The 27,723-nt window shown below is 35.6% G+C and overlaps 1 protein-coding gene across 2 annotated transcripts in view; it reads left to right on the top strand.

Annotated features, from left to right (window-relative positions):
- VAV3 (vav guanine nucleotide exchange factor 3) overlaps positions 1-27,723 on the top strand; it is a 172,739-nt gene that overhangs the window by 128,304 nt on the left and 16,712 nt on the right. For both annotated transcript variants that reach the window (XM_056355518.1, XM_056355517.1), the window contains exons 20-24: positions 13,433-13,569; positions 17,379-17,444; positions 22,108-22,142; positions 23,954-24,070; positions 24,726-24,813. In XM_056355518.1, coding sequence (XP_056211493.1) covers positions 13,433-13,569; positions 17,379-17,444; positions 22,108-22,142; positions 23,954-24,070; positions 24,726-24,813 — 443 coding nt within the window. The remainder of the gene's footprint in view (positions 1-13,432; positions 13,570-17,378; positions 17,445-22,107; positions 22,143-23,953; positions 24,071-24,725; positions 24,814-27,723) is intronic.

Raw genomic sequence — 27,723 nt, 5'->3', positions numbered from 1 at the left:
TCTAGACATGTCCCCAGTTTTCCTTTAAAAAGTATTTCTAGTCTTTTTGTTACATTTATCCATATATTGGCGAAGTCTGTTTTTATCGTGAGCTTTACTAATCTGCCTCATACAAATATCAGATATCTACTGATTGCAACTGAGTTGCTTTAAAATACTGCTTTCACACTTAACCTCCTATTTCTATGGTGCTGAGGCTGTTTTAAGAAATAGCTTGCAGATCACAATTAAACAACCCAGTAATTTTCATATTTGAATTTATTTAGTACTTAGTTTTTTCCAGGTAGTGACAGCATAAAAATTGATCTGATTGATTTTTCAGTAGAATCAATTCATTCAACCCAGCTGTCTTAACTGTTTGATGTGGTTTATCCAGGAGAAGAGGTAAGGTACCTTTGTAAGGGATTCAGAGAAAGCACTTGAGTTCAGCCTTCATTGCTGCTCTTGCTGACCTGCAAATAAATAGAAGACGTGTTCAGTCTTGCACTTCCCATAACTTGTGTTTCTTAAGCTTTAGTGTAACAGGGAATTAAATAGTAACTTCATTATCTGATACCTTGAAAATGTGCCTCAGTTCCATTAACCTTCAAGGTTATTCTTTAACCAGCCCATGTGGAACAGGATATGTGGGGAGAGGAGACCATGAGGCACTATGCCTTTTACTTCAGATGATAAAGCAGCATGTTTACTGTTCTTGGATTTTTTCCTTAATTGGGTTTGACAGCAACAAATCATATGAAATAAGATACGACAACAAAAGCTGCATGTACAGCTTTTCCTTCCAGAATAACATCTCTCCCCTGGCAGCAGCAGTCTTCTTGCAACTAGCAGTTAGCGTTTTAGTTCAGTGGAATTCACTGAATACTACTACAACTTCTAACATTTGGTTGGTGTGGTTTTTGGTTTTGTGGCTTTTTTTCCTCCTTTCTTTTCTTTCCTGTAAGACCCTACAGGTTGCCCTATAGTTTTCTCCCTCCCCCCTTTTTGCTTGATCATGGGGAGAAGAGAGGATAAATAAGGAAAAAGGCTCAAAAGGAAAAGACTACGAGACTTAATGATGGAGACTTAAATCTCTCACTGCTTTTGTGTATTATGTGCTGATTTTGTTATTTGTCTGTTGCTGGTGCTATTGATTTAAATCCTGTAATTGTACACTGCTCTGCACATGGCTCAGCATCTGAAAAACATCAAATGATCAACTAAGCTCAAAGAGCTGATGCTGGGATTTAAGTGCGTGAGGGATATTCTTTGTCCGGGCAGTATTTTTGAGAGAAAGAAACCAACTCTGGGTGTTCTTCTGGTATCAGTTTGATCTCTGGTGATTCTTTAATGTAGCTACAGGCTGCTGCCAGAAGCTGTGGTGCTTTTTCCCGCCCAGGTGTTCCCTCACTGCCCTTTCTTTTGAATCTAATGATCATCTGGTCACAGGGCTAAGTTGCTTTAGTGAGATAATGGAAAACTGGTCATGGGAGACAACAGTGGTGGTGGCAATAGGGAAATAAGTGGTTTTCTTTCTGATTGGATTGCTGAACCATCCTGAGGCTGCACAGCTAGTGGGGGTGTGACAGAGTACATTCATCCTGGGTTAGATGGGACATCAACCCATATCCTTGATAGCTTTCAGGTATGGTTTATGTCCTGACAAATTACCCACTGTTTGCTGGAGTACATAATCCACATTCAGACTGGAAACAGAAAGCAGAAGGAGAACTTTCACTACTGCTAAGATGAATATATGAGGGTTTTCTTGGCGGAAAGGAAAGAAACAAAAAGATTTTAAGATGGAGCCTGATTTATTATGGCAGAACTGACATCTTGAGAGGGGACTGATCTTGGTTCCCATCTTTATTGCCTATGATGGTTCACCAATAACCTCTTGATTTTGCAACAAAGATCAAGTGATCATGGGTGATTTTATTATATGTTTTAATTTTTATCTTTAAAACAAGACCCTCTTACTGCTTATTATTTATTCATCCTGTGATGTATTTTCAAGTTAGGGACTTATTTGTATGTAAACATGGAAAATTAGGCCAGTTATTTTTTTTCAACAATTTTTAAAGTTTGTACTAAAACCTGAAAATATTTTTCTTTGATAAAAAGGGAGGAAGTTGCAGAAACTTCAGTGCATCAGAGTAGTGCCTAATTTTTGATATGTCAGTCCTGCTAAAAAAGCAAGGATAACTTCTAAATGAAGACAGTAAGGTCAGATAATGTGAAGATAGATACATTTTTATACTCAGTTGATACTTAAAACGTGGTCTGTTAGTCTGCATATAGGTGTGTCAACTGAATGAGGCTAGGGATACTACAGATTTATGGAAAAGCTGGAGATACAACAAAATACTATGCCTTTTGGATTTCCTAGAAGTTATTTTAGTAGCTTGCCAATGCTTCAATATGCAAAGTATGCAGCATAAAAAACAAAATCACAAGTACATATTATTTAGGCATAAACAATTTTTTACTACATTGCGGTAACAGTGAAATATGTACTTGCCCTTTTTTACTTTTATAACACAAATATTTTGTGATGAAAGCAAGTTTTAACATCAGTTATTTGCTGTAACAGACCAGAAATCAGTAGGCATACTTTCCGAAAGCAGGTTCGTTTCAGCCAAAGCAAAAGTGTCTTTTCATTGCTTAATATAATGCCATAATTCTTGGCAATGTTCATCTAGAGATGATTCCATGCAAAGAAGGTCTTTATGGCCTGAAATTTTTTTGCATGTAGGTTAAGAACTGTCAGTTAAGAAGTGAAAGAGGTATCTGCCATAATCAGAGTAGAGGCCACAGAAAAGAAAAATTGCTCGAAGAGGAAGATCACAGGAGTGTTTAACTTGAAAAGCTGAAGGATTACGTGGCATTATGAAGACGGTGCATGCAGGCAAGATTATTCTGTCGTTTGCTGGAACCTGCCTCTTTGCCAGGCATCAGCCGCTTCCCCTTCATGTTATATAATAGTTTATAACTCCTCTCTTGCCAGAGAATTTATTTCTTGTAAGTGGCAGAAATGGAGAGTAAGCTCTTTTATCTTAGAGGCAGATGCTATTAGTCAATACAGAGCACAAAATAAATTGTATGAAAGATAATTTTCAGTTTTGCAATGCTTGATGAATAAAATCTCAGCATGTTTTCAGCAATGTGTGCTTTTAAATTTTGTTTGAGACCTGTGAAAGATTCTAGGTGGCACAGGTGTGTGTTTTCATGGGTTATATTGTGCACAGTTATCATCTTGCTGCCCATGATTATTATTTTAATGTATAGTAGCTGTACACTGAAGTGTACGGTGTATTCAGCAGGATGACTAATTCCATTTGTGCTGAATAGACTTGTTAAAAGGTAGGGCTGCCGTGCTTTCAGGCACACTGAAGTGAGATTTCACTGTCATGCTTTTTACTGCAGTATATTTATGTTTTAGAAAGGACAAGGTTTATGTTTGTTCATACTTAATTGACCAAGTTCTTTTCAAAATTATTCATGAATGCTTAACAACAGAAAAATGCCTAGGTCCTGTATAAGATTCATGATACTTCACAGTATTCAATTCAGTTTCCAAAGTGGGGCTCTTGCTCTCAAGCCTTCTTCCTCTTACTGCTTGCTGCAGAATCATCCCTGGGCAGGCAGAAGGTAATATTAAAAATATAGCTCAAAGTAATTACTTCTGTGGAATGATGGGTTTTTATCTGACAAGATTTGTCCCTGTTTTTCAGAGCCTTTTGCTGCACATAATGTACTACTGTCTGGACACACCTTCATAGCTCATCTATAGTATCTGCCCAATGTAAGTTGTTAGCTCCTCAGGGCAGGTACTTGCTAGAACAAATACACTTTAGAATGCCATGCCTGTCTATGGCACCACATTAAAAGATGTGATAATTAACATTGGTTAATTTTCATACCTTGAGCTTTTATAAAAAGCAGCACCTCATGTATGACACTTTTTAATTCATATGCCAAAAATCTAGTTTGCTCAATTTTAAAGAAAATAATAAAGCATCTTAGTTTTGAGGGAACTTTATATTTTAAAATTATATCCCTGTTTCACCTACTAGACTACATTGAAATGATGAGTTTCCATTGCTTTGTCAAAACAAATGAAAACTGTATTTTTGAAACAGGATTATTCTTTGTTGTTTAGTCACATAATAAGACATTTAGCACTCAGCCATTTCTAACAGTTGTTCAAAGTGCTGAGATTCTTCTCTATCTAGATGATTCCAAAATCCTTTACTCTCAGATAGCTGCCTGTGTCACTGCAAGTAAGGATTAGTTGCCTGAAGAAGCATTTGAAGTTGCACAAAATACGAGAGCTTGTCCTTAAGACTTGTTTGGAGGAAGACATGTTATGAAAGGGAAACCAAGGTCTGTCAGTGAAAGAATAGTTTTTGCTCTGACTTATCACAAAATGTGTGTGGCTGTGACCATTATAAAGTCAGTGGCCTTCCTTGCTCTCTTCTACATTCAATGAAGACCTGGAGAGAGCCCCTTTTTTGAGAGAGGACAAACCATAGACATAAAAGTTTTAAATTGCTAAGTACCTATTTTTGAGTATAAATAATAAGATGTGATGTTGGAATTGCTCATTAAATTTCTGTTACTTTAAACACCCTTTCTTGCATTTGCAATCCAATGTTATTCATCTAGGGTGTGCCCAGGTTTTCTAAATTTATGTGCTAAAGTTTGTGTGAAGCTTCACAAAACTCCAAAATATTTCACAACTGCAGCTGGAGATAGTGGTACTTGAACTTTCTAGTACTTGGTATTTTCTGAAAATGGAATCCTTTATTGCTGCAGTTACATATGGATGTACAAAACCAAATGAATGTATTTTAAGAGAAGACTTGAGAGTGATGCCTTGGACAGCTTCTGAAAATGTTGCTGTGCAAACAAGAATGAGTTGGCATTTGTATGTCAGTGGATTCTTTCTTCAGTGTACTTAACTAATTTTCAGATTTCTTTTGCTCTGTTGTAACATTTTGTCCCCCAGCTTCCCAAAATCTTCACAGTTCCTTTTCTTTCTGTTCTGTTTTGAGGAAAAAAGGTATAAAAAAAATTAAACCTGAGGAGTGAATCTGTGAGAGTTGCAAGCAGAACCACCCTTAAGGGCATGAGAGACAAGTGGACATCGGTCATATAAATAATGATAGGTTCATTCCTTTCTCAAAAGGCAGCCTTTATGGCATTTATCTTCATAATTTTAAAAATATGGCTGTTCAGAAACATTTCTGCAATGGCTGTTTTTTCTTGCACAGAGGCAAGCTTCCAGATTCCTTAGAATGAATGTCACGATGTGCCAAATGTCCCTGCTTAGGAGTTAAATAAGAAAATGCCTTCTGTTGGTCTTTCTTTTCTAAGTAAAAAAATAAATTCTGAAACTTCAGTTTGGATTCTGAATTTTCTTAGCTAAATTGCTTATTTTTCATCAAAACAAATGCCAGCTGTATTTATAGAAGCACAAAGCTGAGCATTAAGTTTGGCCTTGACTTGGAAGACCTGAAGACTTAAAGCTGCTACTGAGAGGGGACTGTCACCTCTGAGTGTCCACGTTCCCATGCTGCTGATTTTACTAACGCTGCTCATATTGTCACTAAGCAGAAAGAGAGATTTATCTTCAAATACCTTTGCTGAAAGCACATTTGAGCTAAGTCAAATGCTGATGTTCAGAGCAGGGGAAGATGTCTGTTTGTCTATGCATTGTTCTTTAAGCAAAACAAACTACTGTAATGTAAAAAAGAAATAATCTGTGTAGAAATATTTCAGAAGTCACACAATTTCAAAAATGCAACCATGGAAATTGAATAATGGAGCTAGACTTGTTTATTTTCCTTGCAATGAACTCCTGATGTGATCTGCTATGTCGTTTGTGTGTATGATGTGAGGCAGTGGAAAATGGAGATACAGCTACTTATCAGAGGAATTTTTGCTAATCAGGTCTACAAAACCCAAAGAAGCAAAAGGACTTCCTGACTTGTGCTGTTTTTCTGTTTCTGATAACAAGTTGTTGATCAGACTGTTAGCAGACAGATTTTTCCTCCCACGCATCTTCATTTTAGTTGATAGTTGACCATTTTTGCAGATGTCTCTGCCAAGAATACAACTTATATATGCAGCATCAAAGAGAAATGGTGGAAAATTTGAGTCTTGGAATAATTATAGAAGTTTTGACAGGTAGTAAAGGACTGGAGGGAACCCTGAATGCTGCTTCAATAAGGTTCTGAAGGAGAGGTACAGTGGTAGGAACAGCCAAAGGAGGACAATAGAAAGGAGGGCTGTAAAAGAAGAAGAAGAAAAAAAATTCTTCAGCAGATTTGTCCTGTAGGATGACAGTCTTTAAATTTTCTGTTTCTGTGGAAATGAAATGTGAATATTTATCAGATATGGTTTGGAGTGCATTACAAATTTGTCATCTGAATTATGAGATAATGAAGATCTTTGGCCTCCCCTCTGGTGCTTGTGAGTTCTCTGTGGAATAAAGTCCTGCCAGGGCTGCTTTACTTGTATGCCTGTATAAGCAGAAGCTTAAACAGTTAGTTGAGTAAGTCTTATGGTAACTATTAAATGTTTAATAATCAGCCTTCTGAATTTTTTTTTTACTTAAAATTGAGTCAAACAGCAAACTTGGGAGTTATGGTTAGTCCTATGAAAAATATTGAGATATTATTGAACAGTACTCAAAGAAAAAACAGCTAAAGAAAAGGCAAACAAGTGAAATATTCAAACTGATTCTTAGGCGCTGTCAGCATTTCAGTCCTCTTGCCTGAATGTAAGGCTTATAAGATATATCTAAAATTAGAAATTTAATTATGATGATATAGAAAAATAATGACTTGAGACTGGGAGAATTAAAAGTTCAATTAAAGTATCTTCTTTGAGGTATGTCTATGTACTTATTCATTGTATTAATTTTGTCCGACAGTAATTATTTAAATCATTGCCACTCTGAAGAGTGCACTTAAAAAAACTGTGCTGGCATGTTCCATGTACTGGAGTTCTGTAATCTGTGGCATAAGTACTCGTAAAAAAAAAACAACCAACCAGCTTATTTTCTTTCATGCTATTAAGAGACAGCCCCAGAAACTGAATGTGGTTTTTTGTAAGTGATTATGTAGTGTTGCTTTTCTTATGTCTCCTCACCATCTGAGAAGTCCTTCTAGACAAGTTCTACCTTTGGCAGTAACTGTACAAAGCTATTGACTTTCACTGGCTGTGGGATAATGACATTGATTAGGAATTAAAAAGCAGCTCTCTTGGTAAATGCGAGAGAGGAGAACCCAGTTTACTGTTAATTCTGCAATAAAATCACTAGGAACAGGAGTTTTAAACACTGGAGCTAGCAGAGCTGATTTGATGAACATGCAGAGAATGCCAAAGGACTTTATTTTCATATAGTCCATGCTCAGAATAGAGCTTCCCTTTAGGCTTTTAATAACACTAGTATTGGACCAAGATGTTGCCAAAAAAGGTGGCAAATTGATATTTTTTTGTGACACAAGTGCTCAGATTGTGGATATAACTGTCTACCTGCTTGCCACGCTGCTGTCTTTATCAACCCATCTGCTTTCCTATGTTTTTTTTTTTTTAATCATAACTTCTTGTTACTTTATTATCTGCAGTTATGCTCCTTGGTCTGAGACCTTCACAATCTAACTTCACTTGCTGTGGTGTAATTATTAATTTTGGATTTCTTCACTTTTATTTAAATACAAGGTCTCCTTCGCCTGTGTCTTTAGTTTGGCCGTGTTTAAATAATTCATGACGCTGTGGGTCACTGTTCAGACACTTAATCCAATGAGATACTGCTGTGGGTTACCTTGCCCTCATTTCCTGGTTTTGGAGGGGGATGATGGCTGGAGATGCATCTGCTCTGAGGTTTGAGGTGGGGTATTTCTTTTGGTCTTTGCTATGGAAGGCTTATCAATCACTAAATATCAGTCTGCTCCTCAGCAGAGCTGCATTCCCTATTTTTGTAGCTATGAGAATATAAACCAAAAAAGTTTTAAGCAAGTTCACTGTCCAAACAGACACTCAAAATGCTCTGTTGGTGAAAGAAAGGACAGAATTAGTGTCATTTACTATAGGAACAGCAAATGTCATTGTGTTGAGATTCTGGAAGTGTTAAGAAGTGGCCTTGTTAGTCTAGAATTCTGTTTCAGAGTCAAAGCCTCATGAAGTCAGGAGGCTTTCTTCCATTACATTATTGGTTTTTGGATCATGTTACAAATATTTGGTGACTAGGCTATATTTTCCCTAGAGGAAAAGAAAATCATCTTTCAAGGCTCATATTAAGTAGGAATGGTTGTTTAATGCAGACAAAGCTGTTCTACATCTTGCTGCTAAAAATATATAGCATATCCACAAATTCCTCTTTGAATCTTCTCCTATACTCTATGTCATTATTCTGTATGTTCAAATGACCCCTGCCCAAAGCGTAAACCACGTTCTACATTGCTTGGAAATAACAGATGCTGGAATAAATTTTGACAGATGGAGGTCATCATAGGGTGTGCATTATGCATGTTGTTAGCAAAAAATAACATTTTTGAATCTTTCCATGAAACTGAGGGTTATTCAGTACCATTCATAAATGCAGAGCTGCTGTAAGGAATACAATTAGTTCTCTCATATAATCGGTGTTCTAACTTATTATGTACTATGCTATTTCTCAAGTGTAACCTTCTTCGTTGACTCATAACTATGAGATTAAATACCCAAATGTGTGGTATTGTTTATGAAAGGTTTTATTTTTCTGTAATGTAGCCAAATTGGTACTTTGCAAACCCTGACTCTAGCATGCTTTCTGCTTTTCTCATGAGCTACAATTTAGATCATCAATTTGTGTTAGGTCTGTGACCAGAGCTTGACTATGAAGACTTTTCTCATAATCTGGGGTTTTCCCTGGCTTTCAAGTGAAGTAAATTTCAGCTGTTTATTGGTGGAATAACTGGATCAGTTTGCTATTTGATTTCAAGGTGGGAAACTGCCAGGCGGGTTTTGCATCTTTAAATCAGGAAGTTTCCTGACAAAATCTTTTAGTCATGTGAAAATCTGACCTCATGGAAGCCAATGGTATTTTTAACATTAATTATAATAATGCATGGCTGAAATCCTGACCTTGTCCTATGTGTCTTGAGTTTTCTGCTTTTAAACATAATCATGAGTAACATTTTTGTGCCAGATATGTTTCCAGAAGTTTTCTGTAGTTATCAGATACTCTCAGTACTGCAGCTATGTACATCACAATGGCAGTGTCTCTAATGCTTATAATATTTCATATTTTACTCATTAATGCGTAATGTTTCTATCACAAAAAATCCAAATTACACTTAAAATATTTCAGGTTTCTGTAACATACTGCTTTTTCTTGTCTGCATTATTATACTAAAGCAAGTACTCAGGATTCTTAATGACTATATTTGTGATGACTCCATGTGCCAGTTAAGAATGAAATGTCAGGATAGACAAGGAAAATAATCTAGATCTTGTCTGTCTGAACTTCAGTAAAGCAGTTATACTGCCTCAGATGGATTGATCTGTTATGAGGGGAGGCTAAAAGAACCTGGCTCATTCAACCTATCAAAATGAAGGTTAAAAGGGATACGATAGCTCTCTGTAACTACATTATGAAAATAAATGCAGACAAGGAAAAGAACTATTCAGACTTCTGCCTCTAGATGTACGTGAGTTGGCCATGAACTAGTTCACACCAGAAAGCAGAAGATTCTAAATGCTCAGAGAGTAAAGTTCTAAAATGAACAGTAGGAACAAACAAAAAAGTTTTAGGAGAAGCTTGCTAAACAGCTGGAAGATTGTATAAGCTGGTTCCTGTGATAAAGGTGGATCGGACTTGATCCATCACACCCCAGTGCACTTTGTATGGATTAGGAGGGGAAGGGCTGACCAAATTCTGTCCAGTTAAATGCAAACAATCTCAATGTTAATCTGCTAAACTGTTTCTGAGCTGCTATTATCAAATCTGTAACTACATGATGAAATGAAAGTTTGATATTCTGTTTGGAGCTCCATGACTCTTTACCTCAATTTATTAACTTGTCTTTATCTCCTTCATTTCTTTTGTGCTTAATGGTTCTCTAAGGGTAGTTCTGTGAGAAGAACATTTATCCATAGAAAAATAGCTATTTCAGAATAGTATGTGCTTGTTTCTGAGTGATTAATTCAAAGATTTGATTTAGTCTTTTGTTCCTGAAAACAAAGATTTTTTTTTAAAAAAATGTTTGAAATCGTGTAACAAGGACAGGTCCTTTTGATGATATTTTCATACAATGAGTAAAATATTAGTTGTACATTCACTGCTTTTATGTCTTTGATCAGTACAGGCTGCCTACGCATGTCTGGTATTGCTGATTTTGAAATGAATGTATTCTCTGTGTCTTAGACACCCCTGTCGTTGGAGAGTGACTTTACCTTCAGTTGTTGTACTTCAAGGTACAAAGTACTTTTCAGAATCTGTGTCGAATTTAAGGCGTGCTTAAATAATTAGCACCAGAAAATAATTTCCCTTGTTTATAGGTGCATCTTTGATCAGTGGCCCTGAAGCTCACACACAGTATCATTACTAAAGTGGGTGAATTAAAGTAATACAGTAATGAATGAAATTACAACGTTCTTCTGTATTATTGCAATGTATGGGATTCCTAGCCATGTGTCCCTGTTATTCCATGTGCTGGTTTAGCTAGATCTGGTGGTAGTGTGTGTACATTGTGCTAGACAGTGTGTACTCATAGCAAAGGCAGTGCCAAGCACAGGGAACTCTTAAGTACAGTAGAGACAACAACTGGATAAAAGTAGCTAGTAAAATTACAGTAGAGGAATAAAATTTGTTTGTCACCGTAGTAGAGAGCAGCTGTAGCACATCGCCGCTGTAGTTGTCACAGTTGCTGTAGGCATTACGGCAAAGAAGTTTTAAGAAGGGATCTGAAGCAAGATAATGAACTCTGTTAAGACTAAGACCCTAACCCAAAAGCCTATTTAAATGAATAGGATTATTTCTAGTGATGTCAAGAGGTGTTAGATCAAATCTTCCAACATTGTATCTGCCAAGGGAATTTTTTTGCTGTAGGGTTTTACAGAATTAAGCATAATGGATTATACACAAGTATTCTAGGCATGATATGTTTTAACATGATTAATTCTGTGTTACCTTTCAAATAATTCTGCTAGTTGACACAGCATTATATTTTTTCCTCTCTTGGCCTGTTTTTCAGAGATGCCAATAATCATAATTACCAGTAAAATAAAAAAAAAGTCATTTTACATGCGTTTATGATTTTAGCAGTGTAGTATCTTTTAAAACCTGAGGATTTGCACTGAAAGTACATGAGAGTATTTATGTTATGATAAGATCAATACAAAGGTGGTGTTTTAAGTATATTGCATCTGCACACTGAAAATGTGATAAACTAAATCACCTGATACAAGATTTCACAATGGGAATATTTTTTTGTGCGTTTGTTTCAACTTCTGAGTATGTCTCTGAGTGCATGCTTAGTTTGTTTGTCACATACGCAAAGCTCTCAGTTGTATTGTGATGAGGCAGATTCCTTGGGTTAGGACAAAGTTGTCAGCTTTGAGTAGGTGCTTGTACGCAGCATTGCTTCTATTAGCCATGCAATAGATGCAGAATTTGTTGATGTTGAATCAGTATTTGAAAGCTTGAAAGCCTTCAGCTGAGAAACAAAGCAAAGTCTAGTATTTACCAAAGTGAAATAATTGCTTATTAATAATTAGGTGCTCATTTTAAGTATGCCAGATAACTTGAAGAAATAGTAAAAGTTATGGTGTCATTTGGGCTGAGTAATTTAAGAGCTGGTATTTATGTAATGTTTCATCAGCACTTTGGATTCGTGTTTATTCTTAAATACAGAGAGTAGTAATTACTGAAGGTGATCTCTTTCATGTTTCATACAATTTAGAGGAGATCATGTCTATTTGTATTTTTTGCCACCTAAATTATAGTAGTGATCTTGCAACAGAAATCAGTCTTTTCTAGGTCTGCTGATACTTTGTCGTTAGAATTAAGTTAATCATAACTCTCTAGCAAGACACTGGTTAAATATGGCAGCCCAGCTACCTTGATTTTGCACGCTTTCACTCTTTATTTGTATGTATTACTATAAATTCTTAGAAAATCTTACTTAACCAAAAACTTTCTCGATAAGATTCTAAATGGATGTGCTCACTTAATTGTAGCTGTTTTTAACATCCTATGTGCAGTTAAAACCAGGTGAATTGTTATAAAAAAATTATTTAAACTTTTATTTAAAGTTAGAGGAATAGTGATTAAAAATAGATCTGTTCTGTTAAAACGATGCTTTCCTTGGCAGTATAAAGAATGGAAAAAAATGCTTTTCTAAGAACTTTTAAGTCTTTACTATGTTTTTTATGGAGTGGGTGGTACTTCACTTGATTTCAAGTATCTCACAATATCACAGCATACTGTTATAGTGCCATACATTAGCTGTCCATAATGCTTTAAGTGTTTGGGTTTTTTAAAATGCCATTTTATAGTTGTAAGAACATGGAGTTACAGTACCCACAGTTTTCTCTTCTGGCTGAAGTCCTTCCCCCCATTTGATACTTCTAGAGGGCTTTTGAACTGTAGTTACAAACAGTGAATTAGTTCTTTGTACAGACAGAGAAACTGATCTTTGGGGAAAATATTTTGTTTTTCAAGAAGTAGATTGTTCCCTTAAAAACCCTCAAAAACAACCAACACACACACAAAAAAAACCCCAAAACAAAACAACCCCCCAAAAAACCCAACCAAACAAAAAAAAATCAGAGATCAGCTGTCTAGATGCAGCCGGTATTGATGTGGAAAGATTCGTGTGCAGCTAGAGTTCTTGTCTTGAAAATGAAACCTTAAATTGATCTAGGCTTTGCTATGTGTACCCAAAAATATTGTCAAAACCTGAAAACTTGGGGGGGAAGGTCTTACGAGAAGCCTAGAAGGGTTGTCATCCTTACTGTCTTGGACATGTTCACATCGGCAGTCTGCTTTTTGGTACTAATAATGTAAAGCTGATGAGATTCTTCATATTAGTGTGTTTTAATACTAGTTCATCACAATTTTTGCTTTAAACTACAAAGATAGCCTTAATATTTGAACCTTATGCAGAGCTAGGAGTGCATCAGTAGAGGAAAGAGCCTCCATAGACACAAAATCAGCTTTACCCCAAGAAGAGAAGGGAAGAAAAAGTTGTTTTTTCCAAGTAGTTCTTTTCTATTAGGTTGTACATGATATGGTACTAAGGCATTGCCTTAGTGCCTTAGTCAGGTACCTATTAAAGACATAGCGTCACTTTGTTGATTGATTGCTTTTGTGGCCTTCAGATGTTGTAAAGTGTCATTAAGCAAAAACATGTGCAGACTTAAGTTTTGGTTTTTTCTGTTGTTTTGTTTTGTTGTTCAGGTTTACCAAAAATGCAAGTCATTAGAAACTATAACGGAATACCACAGCCAGCAACTCAAGATGGTCCACCATTGCATATCCAGATTGGAGACACTATTGAACTAATTAGAGGCGATGCACATAGCTTATTTTGGCAGGTATGGTATCATTTATCAAATGGCTATATTCCATTAATTCCAGACATTACATTCTTATTGATCTATTGCACTTGCAACTTTTTTCCTTTCTGAACAACAAAAGAGTATCTTCATGTTTTACCCCCAAACAAATGTCTAACGCAACTATTTTTATTTCTAAATTGTCAATAGTTCCTGTATTCTGTAAAGCTTCATTCTTGCAGCCTTAGAATAAAAGTCCTGGTGAATAAATCTGCAAGAACGTGGCATTGGTAGCAATACTTATTGTGAAATTATAAGAATTAAGGAGAGCACTTGGCACATAAACAGCAAAGTCCCATGAATTTTCAGTCACGGTTTCTCTAACATAGCAGAAATGAAAGCTATATTGGGAAAACCTAGTTAGGATTATTAGATTTATAGGGGAGAGAAATAGCTCTGCAAAACAGAACTACACCTAAACTTCTTCATGACCTTTCAATTCAGCTAAACACAGGTTTTTATGTGCATGGAAAAGTATATTCTATTGATGGCAAAATTCAGTATCATGTAATTCACATCACTACTGTTACTGAAATTTCTTTTTAGTTGATAACTATAAACAGATTCGAAATGCTGTCTAGCATTCACTTTAAAGATAAATGCATTAAAGCATGTCTCATTTTTCTTGATTGTTGTCTAAATTGTTCATACTAGAATCCTACGTACTACTGATGTTATTAGATAAATGGAAGTAGAGCTAAATAGAAGAACTTTCAGTGTATTAATAGAACAACAACTGGGAAGCATCTGTTATCTTGAATTGTTGTTCCTGTGTTTGTCTTTGTGACTTTCTTATTTTTTTTGAGACTGAAATAAGCTAATGAATATATTTATAAAAATGGCTAGGTCTGTTACATGAGTTAGATCATACTTTTTTATTTTCTTTCTTTTTTTTCCTGATTGCAGTTAGGATTGAATCTTCTCCAGATTCTTCAGGAATGAATCAGTGAGCTTTTGTTCCTATGCCACTGCATCATCCTGAACAATATTTAACCAGGGGAAGTCAGAAATAATAGAATTGATTTATCTTTTAAAAAATTAGGTAAATAACTGTAACCCCTTACCCCCTAGAAACCCAAATCCAACAAACCAACGAACCAACCTCCCCCCCCCCCCCCCCCCCCCCCCCCCCTTTATTATTTGGCACACCATAGATATTTTACATCTTTACAAAATTTTTACAAACGTTGGTTGGCAGATTCTGACCTATATAGTTTTATATGTATGGTTTGGTTCTGCAAAGTCTTAAGTTCTGATCCAGAGAAGCATTTAAAGACACTCTTGATTTGGGACTGGCTAGGAGGTAATCGTGTGGCTAATACAATTAGTATAAGCCAGAATTATTGACTTCTTGTGGGACTGATTCTATTGCCATGTTTGTATACATCTGTCGACTCAATCTACTGGAATTTTTCTTAGATGTTTTTTGTACCTACCATGCTGAAGATTTTAGCTAGAATCTCACTGTGTTTAAGTAGCAGAAACTGGAACATGTGTGAGGCTTCTTCCCCAGAACTCTTAGTAATAAATTTGAATCTTCAGGGAAATTGTCATCTCTATTTGCATCATTCAGGATTTTTTTTTTCTTACAAGCTGACTTGTCACAGACTGCTTACTACAGATTTTCATAAGTCTTGTAATGACATCTGCATTGTTAAAATGCATATTAAGAAAAAAACTTGCAAAACACAATTTGTATTAAAATGTGTAAGTTTTACTCAAGAGGTGCTTTACAGTAATTTACAGCTGACCTGAAAGACTAATATTTGAACGGACTTTTAAGTTGACCATCACTCAGTTTAGAAATTCAAGTGCTTGTAATAGATAAGTGTGTCTGGTTTAAATATAACTTTTTGTCATTCTTTACAGTACATCAGATAAACACCACAAGTTACTAAGCAATGCTTAAGCTATAGCTTAAATGCCATCAAATGTGTTTTGATAGATGTTAATATATTTTATTTAATGGCTGGTCTTATTGACTGTAATATCACTCACTACTCAGATGAGATTAGTACTGTAAATAAGTATCACTTAGGAGACTGTGCCAAAGCTCTGCGTTTAAGTTAAATCTGTCCTTCAGGGGGATTCATGTTTCAGGAGTAAGTAGAATGTATGGATGCAAAGGATAGCGTGTATTCAAGCAGATAGTGGGAAAGAGCACAAGGAAGCTTTGCTGAACACAGGTCCAGATCTAGAATACTGTCACTTGTTTGTGCATAATTCTTTTTTTAATATTATTGGTATTCAGGACATCATAACTTAAATACTGCTTAAGTGCTTTTCTCTCTCCTCTGCTGCCTCTGTATTTCTCTGTGTATTTGGTAATGGTGGCAGTTACTGGGGTTACTATCCGTGTGTGATAAATTGCATAATGATCTCCCTAGGAAAATGATGCACTTGTTTATTATGCTTAGGGTATCACAATCAAAGAATGTATTCATTTTTTCATAAACCCTCATTAATCCTTGCTTTTGCATTCAACTCCACCCTGTTTGAAACTGCTGAATTCTGTTTTGTGTGGTGGTATTAGGGTACAATTACACATTTAGTATTACAGAAACAAAATGAACTAAAACCCTAAAGAAATTCCACGTCTGTTTCTGAAGAATTTTTCCCCCCATCAAAAATAAAAAATTAAATGTAATTTTCAAAAATACTTGTGAAGTACTCGTTCTTACTCTCATTGCCAAATGTTGATAGTATATTATGTTTACAGTCAGTTTATTAAATTTAATGGAGGTTAGGCATTTATGTGCTTTTAAAAATCTGTTACATGAAAAAATTTGCTTGCCAAAATACATATTTTGATGCCTTGATTTCTGTGTTCTGAAATGTCAGCTGGTGCTCTATTCTGCTATGGAAAGTGTGGTAAGCATGGTCCCAGATGGATGTTTGCTAGGACTAGAAAGGTGGTTTTATTTTGCTGCTCTGCCGGCCTGAGGAGTTATTCTTCAGGAGAGCTTGGTGGTGAGTTGTGAGCTGCTGAGGCATGGCTCTGTGATGATCAGGTCACTTCTGGCCCTTAGCATTCAACTCTGGTCCTGCAACTTTGGGGCAGCAGTTGTGTTGCGTAAAAGGTTCAGTTTAGGCCATGCTGGATGCATTTCTGCAGCTGGTCCCCCAGTTGTGTGGGTGCATCTATAGCACCTTGTGACTATATTATAGACAGAGAGTTGATCTTTAATTCTGTTAGTATTATTGTGCTCACCTGATTTCCAGTGATTTGCATCACTTGTGGAAACCCTTAAGTATAGAACTTTGTGTCTGAATTGGCTGATGGGTTTATTTGCTGTAAATTTGCATTGTATTTAGCATGATTTTTCAGGTGCTGCAACTGCCGCTGTGTGGTTGGGTAGAGATTTTGGGGATCTGTAATGTTGCAGTGTGGCAACTCTTACTAGAGTGATGCCAACTGAGGAGGAAATAACTTGGAAGGAGATAATTAACAGTAATGAAGATATCAGGCACTGGCAGACATTGACAGAACTGGGAATCACAACGAAGGCTCTGAGCCCCCTTCTGACATCTCATCTGTTAGAGCTTTCAGGTGTTTCAGCCACAATTATTACTTAATTATATAAATTATATAAAAAACCCAAACAACCCATAATAAAAACCCCCACACAACTGTTAAGTAACACTTTATTAGAACAGCACTTTATTTTAAAATTCTTTGGTATACTCTTATTGTCCTAAATCCCTGTGCATATATTATTATTTACTGTTAACACCCATTATAGCTCAAAAGTGAAAAATTTGTTGTTGTGGTTTTGTTTTTTTTCTAGGGCAGAAATCTAACAACAGGAGAGCTTGGATTCTTCCCAAGTGATGCAGTAAAGCCTAGCCCATGTGTAAGTACAATTGTTTAATTCTGTTTGTCATCTTACAAAAAAACTGCCTAGTTCGTGCTACTGCTTTATTAATCTTACCTTACAAAAATTATATTTTTTATAGTTCCTTTGTGTTTTCATGGTATGGTCAATATTGCTTAAAACATAACATTGTAATGCTTTTTGGTTATCAGAATAAATAGGACATCTCAAGAAAACATGTTTGAGAAGCAGATTTCACCTTTGGGGGTATTAATAAATTGAACCATCTAAACAGTTTTCAGAGTATAGAACAAAGACAGTTTATGTGAAAGTGTGCTTCCTTCCTTCCCCAGCAGTAAGATGAGAATGCTGTGGTTCTAATCTTTTCCCCAATCACTTTGGGTTAGAGAGAGGGATTACACCATATGCAGTGAGTTTAAAAATGTGTAAGAGTAAAACTGAAGTAAAACCTTGAATTCAGAATACTTGATAGATTTTCTCTTATCTGTCTTTATTTCACACAAGGAAGTTCTCAATCTAGAAAAGTTCAGGATAGCAATAAGAAAAATTATTTTATAATATGTACTCAGGTTTTGTATACAGATGTGATGATACATTATAATAGGCTGTATGCTTGCTCCTTCATTCTCTGCCCTCTATAACACTGTGCATCAGATTACTATATGTCCCTTTGTTGAGGTTAATTGATGTAAACCCAGAAAACCAGTACTGAATCATATTCCTTACCTTGCTTTAAGATAACTTTAACTTAACTTGATTCACAAGTCTGACTTATTCATAGAATTGCTTTCATTACAGCAATCAAGATATGCCACTTAAATGGTTTATAAGTAGGTGGAATCAGCTGTTAGTGGCTGCATTTTAATATGCCTTTAAGGTTTATATTCTGCCTTAGTTTCTAAAACAAATATACATGTAAACCTAAAGAGTATAAATACATTAGTATATCTTGAGACATCTTCATTACCCTGTATTTTCAGGATTTTGTTTGAAGAGGGATGCACAGAATATTGTAAGTACAAGGTATTTAGATTAGGTAAGAGAAGAGATCTGGAATAAATAATGAAAACAGTATGTGAATTTAGCTTTCTTCCCTGCACCCCTTGCTTATTCTAAAAGTTGTGGATTTCCTGTACCGTGGCATCACTGTCCTGGACACAGGCAGTACCTGCTACATACTGGTGGTAGGTTCTTGGAGTCACTCAGTCAGTTGTTGTACAGTCATTGACAGCAACTGTAGCAACATTTTAGGAACCGCCACTGTACTTTAAAACAGAAGCAGTAGGATGTCCAATGTTAGGAAAAACACTACTAGGGCATTGTGAAGATTGCTTTCTGCTAAATGTAAAATATACTATTTAGAGGACTATTGAAAATAATACAGTTTTACAGAAAGAATAAATATTATTCATGAAATGTTACCAATGGGTGTGATGATAAGAACAAAAAGATAAATTGATGCTTTACCACTGCTAACTTGGAAGGGTGAAATATGAATATCTTATTATGATAAATGATGCAGTTAAAGATACTGAAATATCAATCAGGTTTTAAACATGCTATAACTTTTATTAAGTCTAACAGTCTTTACAACCAGCTGATATAAAAATGCCCAGAAACAGCATAAAATACATACATCAAAAGACTTTAGGAATGAATATTGAATGAAAAACTGCTGAGCTCCAGGATATCCATATTCCAGACTTTTCATAGATGTACCTATAAACAATTGTTTCCTCTTTGCAATAAGTGTTATATGTCAGCAGACATTTTCGGTACCATATGAATAATATCTGGTTCTTTCTAGTTTTCCTCCAGTTTTCTTATTTCTATACAGGCATTGAATAAATAGCACAGTATTTTACTCTTCTTCATGACAATGAAGAACACTTGTTATATCTATCTATCAATCTGTCCAATCAAAATTTATGAAAAGGACTACTTATCTATCGTTTAACTGCTCTGGAGGTTGCACTTAAACCATCTTTGAATTTTTATACCCTTTCCAACATAGCAGGACTACTTGACAAATTATGAATGTTTATTTTTTTAAAAAACTGTTCTTTATTTTCCTGCTGCTGGTAGAAAGCATGTTATTTAATTAGTCCTGTGGGGGATAGTACAAATCATAAAGGTGCAGTTCTTCTGTAGATGGAATGTATTACTGAAGTATCTCACGGCATGTAAAAACTCTGTAAGTGCCTAACTGGCCTTGAAAGATCTCATTTGGTTGCTTCACTAAAACATTTCTTGTAGGAATTCTATGTCAGCATATGCATGTTATGTTAACTCTTTCCCAAATCTTACACTAGAAGCAGAGGTGCATGAGTAACACCATCAGTAGCTGGAGGGATAGAAGAGCCACTGCTGCTGCTAGTGGTAGTACCTGGCTGTGTTAGGCCTCCTAGACTTCAAAGGAGTTTGCATACTACCAGCACTACAAATGCTACTGTTTGAGAGCCCTTTGTCTACGATATTTGGGAGTAATGCATGTTTCCTTTTTCACTCTCAAGAACTAGACCAACTTAAATGACTGTTTTAACACCTGGATAGATTTACTGTTGTGTAAGCTGAACACGTGGTCCTGATTTTATCACAGAGAACATTAATGTGTTCTGCACTAGTGTCTGCTTTATTAATTAGAAAAAATGTGAGGTTTGGACTGTCCTACAAAATTCAGAGTTTCATCATATAGATCTTAGGTTGAGAGGCATTTGAGTAAGTGGTTATGCATTTAGTCTGAGTGACCATTGTGTCAAAGGCAGTAAGCAGAGCTTTCTGAACTCTGCAAATTTTCATTCATGGAAATGAATCTTAATTGTGCAGGGATGGAAGTTACATCTTAAGTAAATTTAAAGTTAGCCAACCCCCATTGTATCACAACATTCTGAGTAGCTTTTGTTTAATTTCTGAGAAAGAGAAGTTAGGGCAGATACTGATTTAATTCCTAATCTAAGTTTGTTGGAAACTTTCTCAACTAAAAAAATGTTCTGAAGTTAACTAAGAATATACTTAGCCAGTGTTTTAAGTGAAGTGTCTGGAGTAAGTACAGTATATACATCTGGTGTTGGAGGCTTCTTAGCATGAAGATGAGACCCTTAAAATGGTGAAATTGTAACAATTCTTACTTGTTTCAATAATTTAGTAATTTGGCATTCCAGTAACTGCTTTTTTGAGGAGGTTGCAAGACAATATGTTACCAACACAAGTGGTTGTAAATATCATATTCTCTGTACATTCTTTAAACTTAGACTATCTTCTGTCATCTAGTTTACAATATCCTGGTTCAGTAATTGCTTCATAGCTTCCTATTCTGCTTTTTTTTTTTTTATTCAGAAGCTGCCTTTTACTACTTTAGCAATACTGGTAGAATATACCATAGCATTTTGGACAGGTTAACACAAAAATTTTGCATTCCTCGACAGTTGCAACTGTAACTGCTGAATACAGTGATTAAATACACAGGGAGGTGGATTTTTCTGTTGACAGTTTTGGGGTATTTTTGTTTGTGTGTGTGGTGTGGATTTTTTTTTTTTGAGGGATATTTTTTCACAGGAAGGGAAACATCACTGGAGTTTATTTAAAGATCGGGTCTAGAGAATAGATAGATACCTTGGTTGATACCTGAGGTCATCTTAGTAGGAGTTGTAATTGATTGTAGTTTCAATTGAAGTTTGTAGGCCTGTATAATATCTTCCTGAGTTGATCTGTGTTTGGAAGTCTCTGTTGAAGACATTTCATATATGATAAATAAAATTTGTGAGAAGACTGTTACTGTATTTTTTCCGCTATTAGATTCCAGAAAACAATAAAACAATCTTTGGTTTTACTGGAATAAAAAAAATAAATCATTTGCTTATCTAAGAATATATGAATTTAGGTTATAATTCTGCAAGGCATATATTAAACTTCCACTAAAATAATTTTTTCAGCACTTTGCAAGTTTCACACGTTGTTTTACAAGAGTAGGGGAATACCAAAGTGCCATACAGCAATGAGAGATGGTCAAGATGAAAAGCTGATTTTCATGGGGATTGCTATACAGTGCATCTTGCGTGTGTATAAATGTTATCTATACATAAATTTGTGTATATTTATAATGTCCATTTTGCAAAGTGACTGTAGTTTGTTCAATTTTTTAAATTGAATTTCAGAATTAAATTCCATGCTTATTAAAATAAAAAACAAGAGTTATCAAAGTCAAATACAAAGGTATGAATGCTGTCACACTACAATCTGTGGATTATCCTCAACTGTCTTGGAATATTATATACTACATTTCCTAGTAGACAGTCTTTCTAAAGCTATACAATCATGAAAACATGAAGTAAATTTTATACATGTTACTGTAAATTTATTGCACATTTTAATGATACTTTTCAATAATATGTAGCATTGGGCTATTTTATGTATTAAATTTGAATGTAGGCACTGTCAGAAAAACTTCTAACAGTTCTATTAAGTAAAAAAAATAATCTGTCACAGCAGCAAAGAGTTAAAATATTCTGGACTATTTTCAGAATTATAACTTCAAAAGAAAATAGACTTGCAGACTAATTAGATCATCTGTTTCTTTTAACTTGTTTCATCTGGATATTGACTATTAGATCAATGCTATCTAATTTGTGTTGAGTAGGAAAAAACCTCGATCCTTATTCTCTTATATCTTTTTATGTTGTAGGTTCCTAAACCAGTAGATTACTCTTCACAACTGTGGTGAGTCCTTGTCTAGTCTATAAAGAATCTCTTTGAAAGAAGCATTCATAGAAAGACAATTGTGTTTATTACAATTTCATTTGTATTGTTTTAATCTTTGTAGGCTTCTGAAGAAAGCAATGTGTAATGGTTTGGGAAAGCAACACCACGTATTGCCTAAAAGCATTTCTGATGTAATAAAGTGCTTAATAATTTTGACATTTTGTTTACAATTCTGTAGCTGTGCAGCCTTAGTCCCAGAGGTCTGAAATAGAATAGCGAGAGATGAGTATACTATGAAGCGTGCAAGCAGATCTTACATGTTAAGTGAATAGAGAGAAAGAGAGAAGCAATAATGTTAAATACATCTTGTCTTGTCAATAATTCAGCATCTCCTTTCAAAAAAAAAAAAAAAAAAAAAAGACTGTAGAGGTATAAAAGGACAATGTCTCAAAATTAAAACCACTGCTTGTCTGGGGCATATGTAGTGTATGGACTCTTTACTGGAATTCAGCTCACTTGAAAAGACATGGTGGTTCTGAGAGACCACAGTAAGCATCACTTGTTTTCTTTTACTGTTTTTATGCTTTGTCATTTACATGTGAGTTCTGATTTCCTCTAGTTTGCTAAAAGTGAAATCAGAATCAGGTCTAAACAAATACTGATTTTTCTTAACAAGCCAAATAGAATGTTTAATATTTAAAATCTGTATTTTAAATTAAATTCTAACATTCCTCTATTTATAATTTTGTTAGAAGAAAGCATTTCATTGGGATTAGTCTTTCTCTTCTAAGAAATTGTAATACTTACCTGAAAAATGACTTGAGGATGAAATTTACTGTAAAAAGTCGTGTATTTTGTGATAAACTTCAAAATGCATGTTCTCTGATGTGTTTTATAAAATAATTATTTTTTATTTAAAGTTCTCTTCTAATTGGTAATGATGTATTTGTATGAAATTTTGCATACTAGTGATCTGTGATCTTGACTGCCTTTAGACCACTTTCTAAAATGGTAAAAGAAGCATAAATTCCCTGGAAGCTAGGTATCTTTCCTCAGTTAATAGTTTAACCTCTAGTTTTGCAAACAAATGTCTGCTCACAGCCTCTCATGAATTTCCATCCAAACCAGTAAGGCAGAGCAAGGGCACAAATCTGCTAATGCAGTCAGACTGCAGAATCGGCGACTGACTTGTCTTAGCTTTCAACCCTTAGCATCAGCTCTTTCAAATTTGGACGTATTAGGGTGATTTTTTTTTTTTTTTTTTTTGCTTGTGAATGTTTAGTTTATCCATTACACTTCAGCCTTTAACAGGTTATGAATAATTATGAGACCAAATAAAATAGTGTGTTTGTATAAATGCCAAATTTTTGTATAGGTCTTTTTTTGACATAATAGTTTACCGGTGGCTAATTCTCCGCTCTGTTAAGGTAAAGCCCACTAGAACTCAGGGAGGTTCAAAGGTTCTCAACTACTGTTTTGTTTCACTTGCAACACATGATTCAGAAAAACATTTGGTTTTATGAGCCATTGAAACCAGTAGTCTTTCAGCTAATGCTAAGTCTTGAGTACTTTCCTTAACAGGCATTGTATTCTACATGTGCGCAAGTACTTTTCTAATTAACAAACCCCCCCGCTCAGTGCCTAGTGGAATTTTTCATGTTTTATTCTTCATTCAAAGATCTGGAAGTGCTATTCAGTTGCAGCTGGTGTATTTTTTTTAGGTCTCCATCATATGCAGAATATTGGGAACTCTGCATTGCATATTTAATAGACCTTTCTTTGTGGCATTGAAAAAAAACATAGGCAATTTTTATTGTTCTCTGTTACAGGTTTGCAGGAGCAATGGAAAGATTGCAAGCAGAGAGTGAACTCATTAACAGAGTAAATAGCACTTACCTGGTGCGGCACAGGACCAAAGAGTCAGGAGAATATGCAATTAGTATTAAGTAAGTGGAATAAGATCTCCTGCAGAAAGTTTTCCTGTTCTCGTGTCTAGATAATATTTGAAATAAACAAGGAAAAGAAAAACTTGTTTCAATTTACATAATCATACACAGCCTTTAAGAGACTCAATATAGGAAAACTGAAGTTGCTGACAGAAATACCCAGGATTTATATTAGGAAGGTAGCAATGCTGGTGTAGCAAATGGGTCTATAAAAATGATGGTCTAGTATATTAGGTAAGAGTAAGCAAGTGTAATTAGAGTGTAATGTGATCTGCTTCTCTGAAGTGAATAAGAATGTTTTCCGATTCAGAAATTTCAGTGAAATGTGGGTTTCTAAATTCTGTGGATGCAAATTATTGTGAGGGTCTTGATTGCTTTCATGTCCTTTATCAACATGAGTATAACAGTAAGAAATACATGGGGATTCCCAATAAGAATGAGCAGTTAGTTGTGACTTGTTTTCTCAGTACAGATTACCTCTCCAGCTGTACTTTAATATATTTGGTTAATTAGATGTCAACTTTGTTTTGGCACAGATATACATTTTGTCTTAAGAATTTATTTGTGTGGTGTTATTGGGGCATGCCCTCAGGTAAATATTGATTGTGTCTGATTAAAAACACATTTATATTCATAAGTTACTCATTGCCCACAGGTACAATAATGAAGTGAAACACATCAAGATTTTAACAAGAGATGGCTTTTTCCACATTGCAGAAAACAGAAAATTTAAAAATTTAATGGTAAGCATTTATTAGGTTTTTAACAATGTGTGATTTTCTATGTAGCTATTGCTGTTAGTGAGAGCTACTTTGGTTGGTCAAATTACAGAAGGCTGTGAGAGTGAGAGATTTGAATTGCGTCCATACCTACTAATAGGATATTTTTTTGTATTTATGGTTTGTGCTCTAAGTGATGGTTGTATGTACTTAAACCTGCATATTTATATATAGGACTAGACTGTGTCCCCTGCAGTGATGTGGAAGACAGGAGGCATTTGAATCCCATGCATCAGCCCACTATGAAGTTAGGCTGAATCTTGAAAGGAGAATTTGATGTCTTTGGAAATCTTTCTCTATATAGTAATGATCCTTAAAAGTGGCTAGGTGAAGGTTCCTTGCAAGCCCAGCACATGTACACTTTTACTGCTGAACATAATGATGCCCAGTGATGTGTAAATTCAGAGGGAGAAGGATATAAGGTGCACCTGTGTCAGAGAGGCCAGAACAACTCAGGAAAAGCTGGTCTTCCTGGTCCTGGTGCATCAGGCAAGGAAGTGCAGCTCGAGAATGGGATGTCTAAAGTGCTAATAGCTCAGAAATCCTTGTTGAAATAATAGTAATCTCAAGTCAATATTGACTAGACTAAATTAAAGCAACTTTGTGGCTACTTTGAACTCATACTGTGTGGCAGCAAAGCCCTCGCTAGCAAACTATAGTAATAACACACAAAACATAGGTGCTCTCATTAACTTTTGCTCCAACTGTAGGCATAGTTCATTCCCAGAAATAGGATTTTGGTGTCAGAGCTGCCCAGATCAATGAGTTTTCAATGTTACGTCAGAGTAATCTTGTACTAGGAAGAAATTCCTTTTTTTGAACTTTAAATTGAAAGAGTTTCTTGGTAGCTCATTTTGCTCATATAAGACTCATAAATACAAGATGTCTGGATCAATTACCTTACTGCATGTGTAAAATTTTACTGCTTAAGCATTTTCTGATGCTTAAGAGAACCTCATTCCATACTTTATATTTAGTGCAATCAATTGGTTTGAAACTTATGCTGCAGCCTTCCTGCATGTATATCCAAGTACTCTGAAACAGTAACAATGAAGGACAATACAAAACAAGAGTAGGGAGAGAAGCTTTAAAACCAGGAGGCCTTACAAATTATTTTAATTTAAGCACTGATACTCTGTAAAGCAAGAGCATCTTACCAGGGGTAAAAAAATCTAGCAGAAATCTGTGCCTTGCCTAACTCCATTTGAAATAAGTGCATATTAGAATGGCAAGAACATAAATTTCCTATTGAAGAATGCACCAAGCTGTTTCCGCACTCTGATGTCTTTGTTTGATGCTTGAAGAACAGTGAGTGTTCAGTGTTACAGCTGGTAACCCTGAAATCTTAACATTGGTAGCAACAGAAATCATGGCGTTCCTCAGATGCATGAGGGAGGTGGGTACTTAGTTTGCAGACACGAGAGATGATTCACTGGAAACTGATGAGAATGTCTGACTGCTCTCAGGATCCTGACAAAGCACGTGAGCTAGAATTGCTTGCTCCAGATACCTTCTTATGGTGATGATGCCATTTAATGCATTGATACAGGTTTTAAAACAGAGCTGAATGATCAGAGATATAAGTACAGGACACAGACTGGGATAAAAAGGAAACAAAAGGAGTATGCATTGTGTCAAAGAATTGAGAGGACAGAAGAAATTTCTAGTGTGAAGGCTTTATTGCTACAAAGTTAGCCTTGCTAACATTCGGTTAGGAAAAAGTCTGTCCTTGAGAGTTAAATAGACAAGTGGTAGTGTAAGTACTGTTTGCATATGCTGTGGAACAACTGCTTTGTTCTGGGTACGTGCACGAGAAAAGCAATGTCTGGAAGAAGAGAGGAACAAAAGTAGTCTGAGTAGAACAGGGAGCAGAAGAGAGACAAAACCAACCAGCAGCCATGGAAACCTAAAGTAGCGATCTGCGTTGACACTGTGTTCTGTCCTACTTTGGAGGCAACAGAAGTAGAACAGCTCTTATACATAGTTTTCATAGTACATTAGAAGAACTTTCACAAGAGCATTTAAAATGTGCTGAGTGTGTAAAGCAGGCCAAGGTGCAGCGAAAGGTCAGCTGAGCTGCTGATGTGACAAGACTCCTGAGGAGCCCCATCCATGCTGGCAGGGGCTACTTACCTTATTTATCTGTTTGTAAGCTTGCTAGTGATTTGTGCAATGAATGCTTTGGAGGCCAGTTGTTTGTGGACTTTTTTTCATGGTATTAAAAACTCAGCTTTTAAAAGCAACTGAATCTTTGTGACGCAAGTAAATTTTTTTGCAGTTTGAAACCATTTTACTTATTTTGCTAACGAATACAGTCTGCCCACTTGAAATTTTTACCAAACAGTGTAATTCTTACACACTTACATGGTGCAAAAAGGTAACAAAAGTTTGAAACTATTTTTCCATTTATCCAGAAATCCTACGTTGAATGCTGCTTACTTAGAAATCACCCTCTCTGCTGCCTTGGTATTTGGAATGTCTGGCTACTCAGTGATGATATATGACAGAGAATTTAGTTGCTGACATTGTAGCTTGTGTGCTGTGCTGATACCAGACAACAAAGCCCAAACAGTTCTTAATCTCCTGGCCTTTCTGCTTACTTGGAGTGCCTAGCAGGTCTGTGATTATGAACTGTTAAAAGTAGGTGTAGATTTTACTTAGCTTTGGACTCTGCCTTAGAAGCAGTTTCAGAGACATGCAACAGCTTGCAGTGTGGGGAGTGAAGTACTCCAGAGTTCAGAAGATAATCTTCAGATTATTACCAAGAACTTCTGGTTTATGCACTAGATCTTGAACTAAAAAAAACTGAGAGTCATTTTGTTTGGCTGGAATTAATGTATCACTGATGTAGGCTATTGTAGGCTAATAATTTCG

This window comes from Falco biarmicus, chromosome 11, assembly GCF_023638135.1.
Source record: "Falco biarmicus isolate bFalBia1 chromosome 11, bFalBia1.pri, whole genome shotgun sequence".
Lineage (NCBI taxonomy): Eukaryota > Metazoa > Chordata > Aves > Falconiformes > Falconidae > Falco > Falco biarmicus.
Note: the sequence above shows the minus strand (reverse complement) of the source record. Positions and strands in the feature narration are given on the sequence as shown.